Consider the following 13334-nt stretch of genomic DNA (forward strand, 5'->3'; position numbering starts at 1 on the left):
GCTGGTCAATCGCGGCCGATAGCGGCAACGAAGCTAGAACTGCTGACGGACAGCCCTGTTCCGGGAGGTCTGACCAACGGTCATCATCATCATCATCATCATCGAAGTTATCATCGATCCATCCGGACTGACATCCGCAACTCAGCGACCCTCGTTTCGGCGATCCTTTGCACTCTCCCGAGTGCACACCCAAGAATGACTCCTCTAGTTCTCGGGAATGATAGGACCTCGGCTCGTTGACTGTCGTGACCGCGGGTAGCTGTTGAGGCGCTCCGAACCTGTTTTGCCGCTCAACGAAAATCATTGACATCATTGGTATCATCCAGCGGTGGACAGTTTTTTCAATTCCACGAGATTTCGATACCGTGCTTCGCTTTTGGACTCGGAAATTTTGTCTCCAACACTATTCATCCACAGCGTCCCATCAAATCAATCGAGAGTGTCTCGCTCGCTTTCATACGCTCGATATAATTGTGATCACGAGCGGCAAGTAAAAAGGTTCCAAAATCTTTTGCGAGTCGGCTACTGCTCTGACCATTGGCTGCACGGTAATTTGCGAGGCCGTGAAGCGGAATCGAGGTTTTCCCCATTCAAATACCCCGGATCCACGGGGTATGAGAGAATCCGACCGACTTCTCCGGTGCCCGGCCGCCTCCGTGATGTCCTCTCGACACGGTAGGAACGAGAGCCACGACGGGATCGGCCCGATATACCGCGTAGCTCCGCTGCACCCCTCGCCAAACGGCATTCGAAGCGGCTACACGTGTGGCAACTGCCCGAGCAGCCAAGAGGGGTCTGTTTTGTGAGATCAGAGTGTCATCTAACATAAGTAGGGATCGTTGGGGACACAAAAGTTGACGTTTCGATGCTCTAAACGCGATTTCAAGCCAAACGGCATCTAACCCCAGACGTCGAGCGAAGCCCATCCGCCGATGTGATGAACAAATCTCAAGCTGTTTGCCGCTATTTCGCGTCGGGAGGAACCTGTTTCTACGGCAATGATTGTCAATTTATTCACGGTAATCCCGACCAACACCAGAAGCAGAATGGTAAGTCCGCTGAGAATCAATTCAATCGGGTGTCATGAGGTCCGAAACGCCGAATCATTGCTCTCCATCCTTCCAGACTCTGGGCATCTACTCGGAGAAGAGGTTTTCGCTGGTTACGAGCTTCCAGCTGAGTCCAAACTCAGCTCATACATCGTAAGTTCGCGGGTTGACAGTAGTTCATTTCGATCTGAACCGAAGCCTTGATTATTTCCGCGTGATAACCGCGTGTACCACGCCGTGGATCTAAGTCAGAGCATGTAGGAAGTCGTTCGGTAGGGACAGCTTTTGAAATAGCCATTGTGGTAGAAAGTTCCCGCAGCACTAGCGGTCGCGGCTACAGCAATATCACTGGTGGCGGCGGCGCACCCAGTGTTGCGTCGTTTTACCGTAGCATACGTCCTTTGAGGCCTGGGACCGGTAAACTGAGCATACCCGATTGATGGCGATGACCAACAAACGTTCTCGAGCCGGCAACTAAGCCCGCGACGGTGTGCCCGCCGAGGACGCAGCGACACTTCTAGCGGTAGAAAAACCAGAGCTCGTTAAGAGGCGGGTTTCCATAGGGAGTTCAGATGTGTTTTCGGCCCTCCGTTCGGATTCAGACATTTTGAGAAACTCGTGCGATGAGTCCCCTTTGTAACCGAGCTTATATTTCCAGCCGCTACATTTGCTCTCGACCAGTTGTCCGAGTCGTTATCCAAGCGTTAATCAAGACTCGAGCGGCAGTACTTCGCAAGCTCGTCAATTCACCGGATCTATCTACAGTGCCTACAGAGAGCCTAATCGTTTTCTAATTCCTCCGTCGCAGGCGACTCGCGTTTTCAAGGACCCCATGGCAAACCCGATGTCAAACCTCTCAATTCAGGATGTGACAGCGCAAGAATTCGTTCCTTCATCTAATCCTGGGAGCTCGTCGAGTGTAAACAATGTCCCCAACCCAACGATGCCGCTGACGATGAGCTCACCCAGCTTCGTCAAATCTCCTCACATGTTAAGGGACAGAGAGAGTCCTGAGAATTCCCCGGTCATAGCTCGGCGTTCGTTCATAAGGAATCCCTCACCTCTGACCGTTAACGGTGGCGACTACACGGGAATGTATCAGGTTAACATCCATAGGTCAACTCATCACGTACGATTTCAATACCTCAGTGTTTCTTCTTGCTCATATCCCTCGAGTCGGTAGTTTTCCGACTTCGACTTCCCTCAGATTTGAATATGGAGCGCCTGTCGCGACAGGAAAAAGCATCAGCTCTCTGACGCCATTCTAATTATTCATCCCGAAATTCAGGAATCTCTCGGAGGCACAACCTACTTTTATCAACCCCATGAAGAAAACGGAGCCCCTCAAAATGAAATGCTCCCTCCCGGACCAGCATCCCATCCTGAATCAGAAATTATCCCTCCCACATTTCATGCTTATCCCGGCCCCCCAACGCACGTCGATCACATGAAACCGAAGGCCAACGCACCATCCTTTTTCATGCCGGACGATCTCCGCTTAGAACTTCTCAACAGGTGAGGGAATCTCGCGGATTCATCGCTGGCAATCCGGAGGAAAGGGGGGGGGAAGGATTCCTGTGACTTCACAGATTCGGAAATCATTCAAACGCGAAAACGAACTGCGTTCCGTTTCTCAACAAATCTGTGCCGACGTCTAGTGGTTCCGCGCACTCGGCGCTCGAATTCAGGGTCTTTGCCAAAACTCATCTCGTCTTCTTCTTTCGATATCCTACCTTTACATTCCATCGTATCGGAAATAAGAATGTTGCGCTCACAGACCTTGCGGTTGGCGATCGTAGCGGAATTTCGAGAGAGCCTGTTTTTCTCCTGTATGCACACTAAATGATCTCTACCGCGATAGGGCGTCGATATTGAATGCGAGATGCAACTTGGACCTGTTCCCTGATCTTCCACAACAAATTGACAATTACACCAACATCTGCCCCTTGGAGGCACAGATAAACAAGAGCGTTTGCTATGGTCTCATGACCTCAGTGTACAAGGCAACTAACGTGAAGAGCGGACTCGTGTATTGTCTCCGGAGGCTCCATAACTTCCGATTGTCTTCCAATAAAGCGATCATCGAAATCATCGATCACTGGAAAAAGGTGTGTGTGCATTTTCGATCAGATTTCCGAATGAGTAGGTAGGTCATCACGGACATGAACTCGACCACGAATTCGCGCGAGGCGGCCCCCAGGGGATGCTCGTCTTCCCCTATGCCCTTCGGCTGAGTGGTCTCTGTCGCTGGAGAATGAACCTCTGTCGATCGGGTTCCGTTGGAGATTTTCAGAGAGAATCGAGGCCTCAATGCACGAAGTTTTATTCGATTCGGGTTCCCATTCAGAAGAAGTCACCTTCTCGAATCTCGGAAGGCTGTCGTCACGAGTCAAACATGTGTGACGCTGTTCTAGCAAGGTAGTTCGGGTAACGCGAATTCCGATACTGTGTAGCTTTCTTGGAAGTCAAGCCTCAATTGGTCCAGCTGGCGGCTCTCAGTGGGATGTGAATTATCATTCAATCCTGTTCCGAAGGCACGAGACTCCAGATGGGCAGAAATCCTTGGTCGGCTTGTTGATTTTAACGTGAGGAGTCTCGAGGCGGAATGAAAAGACTCGCGGAGCTTCATTCACAATGGATATTCCTTGCCACATTGCAGATCCAGCACTCGAATCTTGTTCAGTTGAGGGAACTGTTCACCACGAAAGCATTTGGTGACAACTCCGTTGTTTTTGTTTATGACTTTTTCCCTGGAGCTCAAACTCTCAAGCAAACGTACTTCGCGACGCATCCGAGCATGCAGGGTGCAGGCGGACCAGGAGGTCCCGCTGGCTATAACGGCGCGATCAACGGTGGGAAAAACCGCGCTGCCGGGAGAATGCAGCAGGACGCTTCGCTGCGGCAGGGCCACGGGCTTCTTCCCGAAAGTTTGATATGGACTTACATCGTTCAGCTGAGTTCGGCCTTGCGAACAATCCACGCAGCAAACCTCGCTATGAGATGCATCGACCCCAGCAAGGTATTCTCATCGACATTCGGATATTTTTCATGCCCAACCTGGACTTCGACGATTGGCGCTACCATACGATGCCGACCTCTTGGTAGGAGGTTCCCAATTCTCATTTTCTACCAATTTCCACAGGTGCTACTGAGCTCGGCGGGGAAATCCCGCCTACGACTGAATTGCGCCGCCATCGTGGACCTTATCACAATCGATTCTCAACAACAACAGCAGCAGCAACAGCAGCGTACATTAATCCCCCATCACCAAAAAGAGGATTTGAACGGTCTCGGTCGACTCATCCTCTGCTTGGCCTGCAACAATCCGACTGCATATCAGTATCTCGAAAGCTCGCTGGACTGCGTGACGAAACACTATTCGACCGATCTTCGGAATTTGTTGCTGCTGCTGCTAGGTCACCCGTTGCGAGTCACCACAATCAACGATATAATGCCGATGATCGGCGCTCGCTTCTACACCCAATTGGATTCGGCCCAGATGCGCAGCGACGTTCTCGAAGCCGAATTGGCGAAAGAGGTTGAGAATGGGCGACTCTTCAGACTTTTAGTAAAGTTGGGCGCCATCAACGAGCGTCCCGAGCTCAACATGGACACGACTTGGAGCGAAACTGGTGATCGTTATATGCTGAAATTGTTTCGCGACTACTTGTTCCATCAGTGTACGAAGGAAGGCGTGCCGTGGCTCGACATGGCGCATGTGGTACAGTGCCTCAACAAACTCGACGCGGGCATTGACGAGAAAATCTGTCTCGTGTCACGCGACGAGCAGAACGTTCTCGTCGTCAGCTATCAGGAACTGAAACGCTGCATAGAGGCGGCTTTTTCAGAGATCTACACTAAACCTCATCCGGCTTGAATGCACACTGATCTCTCTTGTGTAAAAGATATTCATTCGGAGACACTCTGCAACGCTTATCCAGTCCAACGAACGCGTGTCGATGGATGTTGCGCACACGAGAGACAGGGTTTCGGAGACAAGAGGGAAACATTGTAGTCGACGGGGAAAAATTCAATACGGGGAAACGAAGAAAAAAGTCGACTGGGCAGACATAGCGAAAGACGACGGGTGAACAGCAGACCGGAGAACCACTGCGTTCGTTCAAGAGCGGGTCATCATCAGGAGCCATAATGACGACGAAAAACATTAAGGAAAACGACAAATCTACTTACTTGTGAGTCGTGATCGCCAATGGCCAGTATAGGTATATTCGCTGTACAAATCTGTACTTATGTACTTGATGACCATGGAGATTGTGGGGTTTTCAATCTGCGGAATCATAGGGTCTCATTTGACTTGTAGTTGATTGACTGATTCAGGACTTGTGAGAGGGACGGAAATCGAACGGAACCAACTGAGAGAAAGAACACGAAAAAAGGCTAATATCTAGCCGAGACAGAGGATGAGAAGAACCGAGGGAGTACCCTCGGGGTGGAGCTCGGAACTCCCAATTGGAGGTTGTTTGGAAGTGAACGATTCGGAACCGTGACGGGACGTTGAAAGACGAAGGAATCGGCGGAGAAAACTTATTCAAAGGACGCGTCATCTGTTGCAGCATGTTGATTTGATGCGCAAGACGCTCCGATTTCTGACCTCCTTGTACTATGTAAATGTGTATCAATGTAATATGTGGCGGTCGCTGTAGAAAAACAAAAACACAAATGTGAAGAAGCTAAAACGTGAGATGTGGAAAGCAGGCGTGAACGAAGATGATACACTGTATGTGGTTCAAGCGGCGAGATGCGAAAAAAAACGCGCAGCAGGAGTCTATCCGAGTGTTTACCTTTTTAATAAACGAGTAAAGTAAAAGTAAACACCGATTGGCTCAAATTGTGAGGGGTGATCGGCGGGCGGTGCTGATCACCTCTCGAGATGAACACTTTCACGGCGGGAAGTTGGCGAGTTCGACCGGATAGGACCGCAGTGATCGATTGCGATTATAATGCTTGGGAACAGCGGAGCTATAGGCTCCTTCTCAGTTCGGGCGGTAAGCACGAGATTGTTCGTCGAATCGACGAGGAATGGGACAGATGAAGGCTTCAACGACATTTTTTTTCATATCCGGGCGATAAGCCTATGTAAGGGCGATAAGTCGGAAGGAGCGCTCCGGAAACTCCGAGACCAGAATGAGAGCTCCAGGGAGAATCCTAAGGCGAGATTTTATTTTTCGCTAGTTCCGTGATTGGTGTATAATTCGTCCAGTCTGATCCACTCGTATTCCATTCGATTCAAAGATTCGCCTTTCTTCCGTCGATTCTTGAAATATTCGCTCGTCGTGATGGTCTGTGTCCAAGTCAGAGGGTATAACAACTTTCTGAGGCTCGCATGGCGCACACTGAAGCTCCGGCGAGATCTGTCGAGCTTCAAAACGGTGACTCACTGAATCGAGAACAGCAAATCGAGATTTTCCCGAAGAACGTGGTCGAGCTCCCCACTAGCAGAGGGAAAGCAATTCTACGAGAGACCTCCGTGAATATCTCCGAAGATTGCTCAAGCCAATGTCTCGAACACGGCTTTCGGGAGTAATCTCCGTCCGGCCCGTTTGCGCTGTCTCTTCAGGCGTGTGTCGGCGGAAAATATCCACATTCGGAAGAGAGCTCCTATCAATGAACCATTCGGAGAAAGTCTCAGTTTTTCATCTTTCGCTCGTTCACCGCTGGCTGGCGGTACAAACACAGACTCGGCTGAACAGTATTTAAAGTTCCCACTCTTTCCTTCCTCTCTGATACCGATAGAACGGATATCGGTAGCGAGACGTCTGACATCGAAGTGAAGAGCTCCTTAGCTCCTCCCGCACACTTCAAAGAAATTACATTCAGGCTCCATCAACACAATCGTTCTTGACCCTTTGAGAAAACATCAAGGGCTAGAGCGTGCTATACTGTCATTGGAATTACAAACATATACTGATTCGTGGAAGCTAAGTATATCAGTGACTAACAGCGCTGAACGAGCAACAAGCCCCTCGGACCCTCCATGCTTCGGAACCCTCTCCTGTTGAGAGACCCCAGAGAAGTACTCTTCGTTACACTCTTCGCAAAAGCTCCGAAATGTCTTCGCGGAGTGAATCTTGAGGAAAGAATCTTCTGATTTCGTCGTGCTTGTTGTGAGAGCTGATATTGGTCATCGCCCAAGAAAACGAGAACACAAATATTTGCAATGACGAAACTCGTGGCTGGGTGTTGACCGCTCCGAGTAATGGCCCCGGTCGACAATGTTTCTCACATCCTAGACGCCTTCTGTTGGATGAGCTGTAAACGAAATATTGTGAGGAAATTCCGCTCAGGAATCAACTCTTCGGAATGCAAAGCGGCCTCCGTGAGGAGTTCAACGGGGTCAGAAAGATGATAGTTATCATTATAGAGAATTCGGATGCCTGAGAGCTCACCTGAGCACGATCGGTACCCCGCAGCCCTTGAGAGGTGGAGCATTCACGGGAAACGACGCAGAGGAACTCGGCTTGATCGTCGTTCCCATAGTTGTAAGAGGAGCCTCGAGGGAAAAAGTTTGACTCTCAGTAATTGGCGGTGCCAGCGCCAAAAAAGCACACTATTAGAAGGCCGAGAACGTGCTCAAGGCATCAGAGACGATCTAAGGATTCCTCACTCACCTATTGGTATCAGCTGTTCAAAGCGCCAGCCGTCACTCATCGTTGAGATCATTTGAGTCACCTCATCCTCGTGACATTGTAAAACACGATAGACATTCCGGTTCTCTGGACGATTGTGCTCGGAGATCAGGTTTTTGAGGAGCTGTGAATATGCACATCAGAGATGTGATGACGTCGTTTATAATTAGGCTCCCCGATCTAGAATCATTGGCTCGGCTCAACTCACCGTGACAAGCTCAGCGACATTGAAAAACTCAGCTTCCTCCAGAACGCCTGCGAACGAAACGTACGATGGGCACTGCAGAACGAGGGCGAATATTCTCTCTTTCGGAGTCTCAGGAAGTCTAATTCATTCACCTTGTTCTGGGAGATTTTTATCCATGATCAACTTCCCGTGGCGGAAAAAGTTCAACACTGGAGCGAAGAACGTTGGATCGCGGTCTATCATGTAGGCGCCGGTCTCATCCTGGGAATTCAGAGCTCTTAATCGAGATCAGATCAGACGAGAATCGTAGCGATCGACTTGGTACGATTCCCCGAATAACCACTATGATGATACGACGGACCGGGACCAGGAATGCAGCGGTCGAGGGGACAGAATCGCGATCTGCCATCCCGCAGTCGGAACTTGACGACTCGCGAGAATATCCCAGTCAGCCAACTTTAGAAATCATTGATTGCACTTACAATGTCGGTCTCCAAGTCAGGATCGTCCTGACAAATTCTATAGAGAAAGGAGCTCTTGTCGCGCGCCAAGGTGGCTTTCGTGGTGAGGAAGTGTTGGCCTCCCACATTGAAACGCACCCATTCCTTAGTATTACTGTGCATTTTGGGATAGTGGGTAGGGTCAACACAGAGCCTGAAACTTACAATCCGTTGTTGGAGTCTCGGGATGGTTCAGGCGCATTCGACGAGTCTTATGATGGTAGTTTTAAATCTGACACCTCGCATGGGTGCTTGAGGGGATAGGGAGCTCACGAACGTTCCACGACCGTTATTCTACTCCTCTCACCTTTCGTTCTTCTCCGTCACAGCAATTAGTAGCCGCTATACAGCGGGCGTTCGCAGCTCAACGTTGGCGGCCAAGATTCGACACAAATTGCTTGTCCTGGGGCGTATGAAAACGGTACACAAAACGGATGAGAAACTCAGAATGGACGCAGCTGATGCTAAGCACTGCCAACCGACGGAGAGAGAAAGCAGCAAGTTTTTTCCCTGTATGTTTACGTTCAGAGCAGACGACGTAGACCAGGCAGCGGCGCGCGGTTGTCGTAGCAGCCAGCCTGGAAGCTGGAAGCCTGGGCCCGAACCTGCCGATTACGGCGGACGGGTCGGACTGCTCCAGCGGGAGGGGCGGCCGCATTGGCCAATGGCGGGACGATGGCCCGCTCAGTGCGCTTTCTGAAACTCCGAGAATCGTCGGAGTTCTTTCCGCAGAGCGCAGCGCAGAAATCTGTTTTGAGGATCCCCAGGAGCGAAGAAATCCGGAATCGTTATCGGAGTTCAGAAGAGCCCAGAGTTCCCGCTATAATAAAGCCTTCTTTCGCCGGATCAAGAGCCCCAGAATTCTCGGAGTTTCTATTCACTGAGCGCAGAGCCCTCGCGAGAATAATACCCGAGAACCCTCGGGACCAGGAATTGGTCCGAAGGCCGGAGCCCTCGCGAGAATCATCTCCGAGAATTCTCTCGATGAGACACCGAAAAAACCTCGAGACAGGCATTAATATGTTGAGGATTTTCAAGGAAAGTCACGGACAATACTGTTTTAGGGACGAAGGTGCGTACCGGTGAACTGAAAGGCCCACTCGAATCTGAATACTCCCTCTTTCTCCTTCTATGATAGTTCCTTGGTCTTTCGTGAGGGTGGTTTCAACCTGGAATGCGACTACCGATGGCGGCATGGCTACGAGAATCTGCGACTGGGCGAGAGACTGAATCTTGCCGTGGCACTCAAGGAGATCTAGAGCCTGCCGGGGCGCTGTGGACGAGACTCCGACAACTTCAGGAGTTTCGAAAAGTCGGGAGCGAGATGTCGGAGCAGATTCATCATTCAAGCGACTCCCTACACTCGAGGTCGTCGCAACACAATTTTTCTTAGTATTTTCAAAACCAATCAGGAACTTCAAGGGATGCTGGATATGCGGTCTTGAGTGAAATTCTTATCCCTGAATATTCAGGTCACTGTCAAAACACGGAATCTATTTCCCAGGTTTTTTATTCCCAGGGAGGAACTACATATTCAAAATCCTAGACATTCGGTCATGGATACAACATCGAATCCTCAATTATAAATTCGTGAAAAGGTTTGTGCGAGCGATTCCCATCAGGAAGTCTACTCGCCCGGAACACCCAGACGATGAATAAAAATTGTCGTGTCTCCATCCGAATAGCTCGGAGCTTCTCCCTTTCCAACCTCGATCGCCCGAGCTCTATGTATTTCCGCAACGACGCAAGCCAGCCAGGAAACAACAGCTCGGGTCCCATGCCGGAGCGTAGAGGGAACTTCTCGGGGGCGATCCAATCAGTGAAACAGTGATCAATGTGCAGAAAGTGAATGACTTATAATCTACTTTCAAACCTTCAACAACGAAACCTTCCACGAGATGCGATTGGGAGATCAGCGACGTTGTCTTCCCTATTCTCGATGCTATTTACAATTTGCACATGAATAATAATTGGACTGAACTCGTAATAATTGGCAGTCGAATATCGGCCGCATCACCCCGGCTCGGGAGGGTGGGAACTTCTCCGAGAGACTTGAGTGCTTTCCCGAGGGACGACATAACTCGTTCGATGCTGCTACGGTCACGAAACGGATACGAAACCTCCACCGAGTAAGAGGAAAGTTCGTTTGCGCTCGATGCTTCAAGTGCTCCAGAGAAGTTCCGCGATAACAGTTTGATTGAGCGATATGACCGGGTTTCCAGTCGATGCAACTGAATCAATTGAGATCCACGAAGCTCCTCGTAAGTTGCGTCTGTGTCACGTGCCCTCGTCGGAACGAGTTTCAGATTGAGACGTGAGATCATTCTTGGAATATCGACCATCGGATGCCTCGTGCAGAAGTCACTGGAACAAGACAGAAAACGACTTGTTGGAGACCGGACTCGATCATCCTGTGAAGAGAAGTCCGCTCAAGGCTCAGTCTACGGCTTCGGGACTATTCCGTATCTACCTCCGGGCGGCCAACGTCTCGAGGAGAGGAGTTATCTCGAGCCACAACGCACAAGAACTCGGGGTTGGATGCATTGAAGACATTTCGGGAGCATCCTGTACGATGAACGAGACCGGTTATAGAATGCTTCTTATCATATACGGCGAATCCTTTCACAGAGATAATAAAGTCGCTCAGTGCAGATGGAGTCGATTGCTCACCAAACGGAACTAATTGACGTAGTTTCCAGCCGTCATCGAGAGCTGACACCATCTCTGCCACTTCATTCTCCTCAAACAACATGACTCGGTGTACGAGATCAGTGTCTGGCGGATTGCTATCCGGTATTGAGTCTTTCAAGAGCTAGAATGAAGGAACGGTCAAATTTCCCGGGCGCTCTGTGCGATCCGCATCGCAATCGTAACTGTGTATCCCGGACACTCCCTACTCACCGCTACGAGCTCCGTCACGTTGTAGAATATTGCTTCTTCGAGAATGCCTATAATTTCAATGTAAAGATTTTCCAATATCCAGACTCAACGTCAGATGCTTTGGCAAGCCAAGCACAAGAAGTCATTCATCAAAGCGTGGGAGGAGCATGGGAAGTAGCGAACTCACCTTCTTTCGACAGATAGTTCGGGAGATTGATTTTCCCGTAACGGAAATAATTGAGAATCACATTGAAGTATGTCGGATCACGGTCTATGATATATGCACCCGTCTCGTCCTGCAAGTGGAGAACGTCTCTTCATTCTCTGTTGCTTTTGTGAACATCGAGTAAGACACCTAAGCATTGTACGGCGACGAAAAACCGCTAGGCTGCGCACTGGGGGAGCGATTCGTCTCCGACGAGCTCACAGCGGAATATCCTATTCGAATCGAGAGAATTTCGCGAGTATCAGGAGCTTCTCCTCTCACAGATTTCTCTTGGTCGGGCAGAAGAGCTGATATGGCGGATTCACAATTCCCATTACGGACCATTGCGCGACGGGCCCGAGAGAATCTCGATGAGGCTTCCCGATAGAGTATTCACTTCGAACGGTGTCGGTTCTGGTGAGTATATCGAGAAGAATCAAATACTCACGAGGCTCAGGAGTCCCGATGTCGACTTATGCTCGTCGTGGCAAATTCGGTATAGGAATGAATTCTTGTCTCTAGCCAACGTTATCCGAGACGTGGTGAAATATTGGCCCCCGACATTAAATTTCACCCACCGAGTACTTCGGTGGGCCATTTTACTCTGTGTTTGTTGATGTTGTCCCTTGCTCTACTTGTTGTCGTCGTCGCTCTTGTCAGATAGATTGCCAGGCCTTTGGCCGTGGAGAGCAGACGAATTCGAGGGTAAGAGGCGGGCAGAGTCTGGGCTGCGGTTGGCTGATGGAGGAGGTGAGCCGATTTGAATGTCGAGCGAGCAGGGGGAGACAAGAAACAAGCTCTGACCGAGTGAAGGCTGATCTGATTCCGCAAGGGGCTATTGCGTTTCTTGGGTTGTCAGGTATCAGGAGTTGTGCTCTGGAGGGAGCGTGGTGATGCTCAGATCCCATCAGCCCGTTCCGCGATCGGAAATATACGGTAAAACATGAGAGATGAGAGACTGTTGGAGCTATTGTAGAGCTAATCTCTGGTGGAGCTGTGAAGATCGGGAACTCGGAATTCGGGGATCGAGGCAGAGAAACTGGATCATTTCACGTCCATTGATGACTTGGAGGCGTCAGCGATTGGGTCTTTCCCTTAAACTAATCAGACATCCGCTGGACATGCTGCCGCGCGGTTCTGCTGGGTGGCGAGGAGCAGAAACGCGGTAGTTCTCATCATGGCTTGCTTTCTGGAGGGAGGCCTGCGATTCGGCCGCGATTCCTGGATGATCCCCCTTCATGCTAGTTATTCATTCGGGAATCTCTCTTCTAGGAACCTCAATTCCGCACCGGGACGGAAGAAGAGAGTGCCTCCCTCTCTGGAGGAGTTCCCGTATGACCGGACATTAGGAGGAGATGACGTCGAGCCCGCCGGAAGAAAACCCAGATATTGAAAACATTCGGATCGTAAGTGCACCTCACGAATTACTGTTATCGTCCCACGACGCGACGTCTTCAAGTCTTCTTCCCTCGTGAGCTTGTCGCTATCTCCCGGAAATCTCTGGTGGGCGAGCTTGACAGATCCGCTCCCAGACTCGAAAGCCGTCCGAAATTGAGAACGGATGTCCGACAATCTTCCATGGGGTATGTCCCTCACCTCCGGTGGCCATAACAAGACGAGTCGGAGAGAGAACTGAGACCGTCTGAGTTTCTGACGAACTCAGAGCGAAGGCACCTTCTGAACTCTGAGCCATCGAGCGATCCCGGTCGAAGTCGTCGACGAGGGCGGGACCCGTCGGCTTTGGCAGAATGAAACGAATATCGCACTGCAACTCGTCCAGGCCCTGATTCCCTTCTCGAGCTCATTGTCGGAGGGTTTCCGATTCCCGACTCCCAACTCCCGAGACCCAAGACCACGACTCTCGCA

General features: G+C 50.4%; 3 protein-coding genes across 3 annotated transcripts; 1 reads left to right on the forward strand and 2 right to left on the reverse strand.

Annotated features, from left to right (window-relative positions):
• Window positions 1–767: 767 nt before the first annotated feature.
• Window positions 768–5880, forward strand: LOC100907055 (PAN2-PAN3 deadenylation complex subunit PAN3). Its single transcript, XM_003737290.2, has 7 exons — window positions 768–1049; window positions 1126–1202; window positions 1858–2151; window positions 2338–2564; window positions 2911–3157; window positions 3709–4068; window positions 4192–5880. Exons 1-7 carry the CDS (start codon window positions 938–940, stop codon window positions 4924–4926), a joined length of 2052 nt encoding a protein of 683 aa, XP_003737338.1. The 5' UTR covers window positions 768–937; the 3' UTR covers window positions 4927–5880.
• A 1268-nt stretch (window positions 5881–7148) lies between these two features.
• On the reverse strand, window positions 7149–8893 carry LOC100907197 (BTB/POZ domain-containing protein KCTD5). The gene is made up of 7 exons (XM_018638324.1): window positions 8691–8893; window positions 8366–8537; window positions 8036–8144; window positions 7905–7951; window positions 7679–7820; window positions 7457–7560; window positions 7149–7319 (listed from the first exon to the last, which is right to left on the reverse strand). Exons 2-7 carry the CDS (start codon window positions 8504–8506, stop codon window positions 7290–7292), a joined length of 573 nt encoding a protein of 190 aa, XP_018493840.1. The 5' UTR covers window positions 8507–8537; window positions 8691–8893; the 3' UTR covers window positions 7149–7289.
• Window positions 8894–10687: 1794 nt separating this feature from the next.
• LOC100907342 (BTB/POZ domain-containing protein KCTD5) lies at window positions 10688–12066 on the reverse strand. The gene is made up of 5 exons (XM_003737292.1): window positions 11917–12066; window positions 11451–11559; window positions 11285–11331; window positions 11054–11195; window positions 10688–10948 (listed from the first exon to the last, which is right to left on the reverse strand). The coding sequence occupies exons 1-5, from the start codon at window positions 12064–12066 to the stop codon at window positions 10839–10841; spliced, it is 558 nt and encodes a 185-aa protein (XP_003737340.1). The 3' UTR covers window positions 10688–10838.
• Window positions 12067–13334: the final 1268 nt, after the last annotated feature.

This window comes from Galendromus occidentalis, unplaced genomic scaffold (genome assembly GCF_000255335.2).
Source record: "Galendromus occidentalis unplaced genomic scaffold, Mocc_1.1 scf7180000075430, whole genome shotgun sequence".
Lineage (NCBI taxonomy): Eukaryota > Metazoa > Arthropoda > Arachnida > Mesostigmata > Phytoseiidae > Galendromus > Galendromus occidentalis.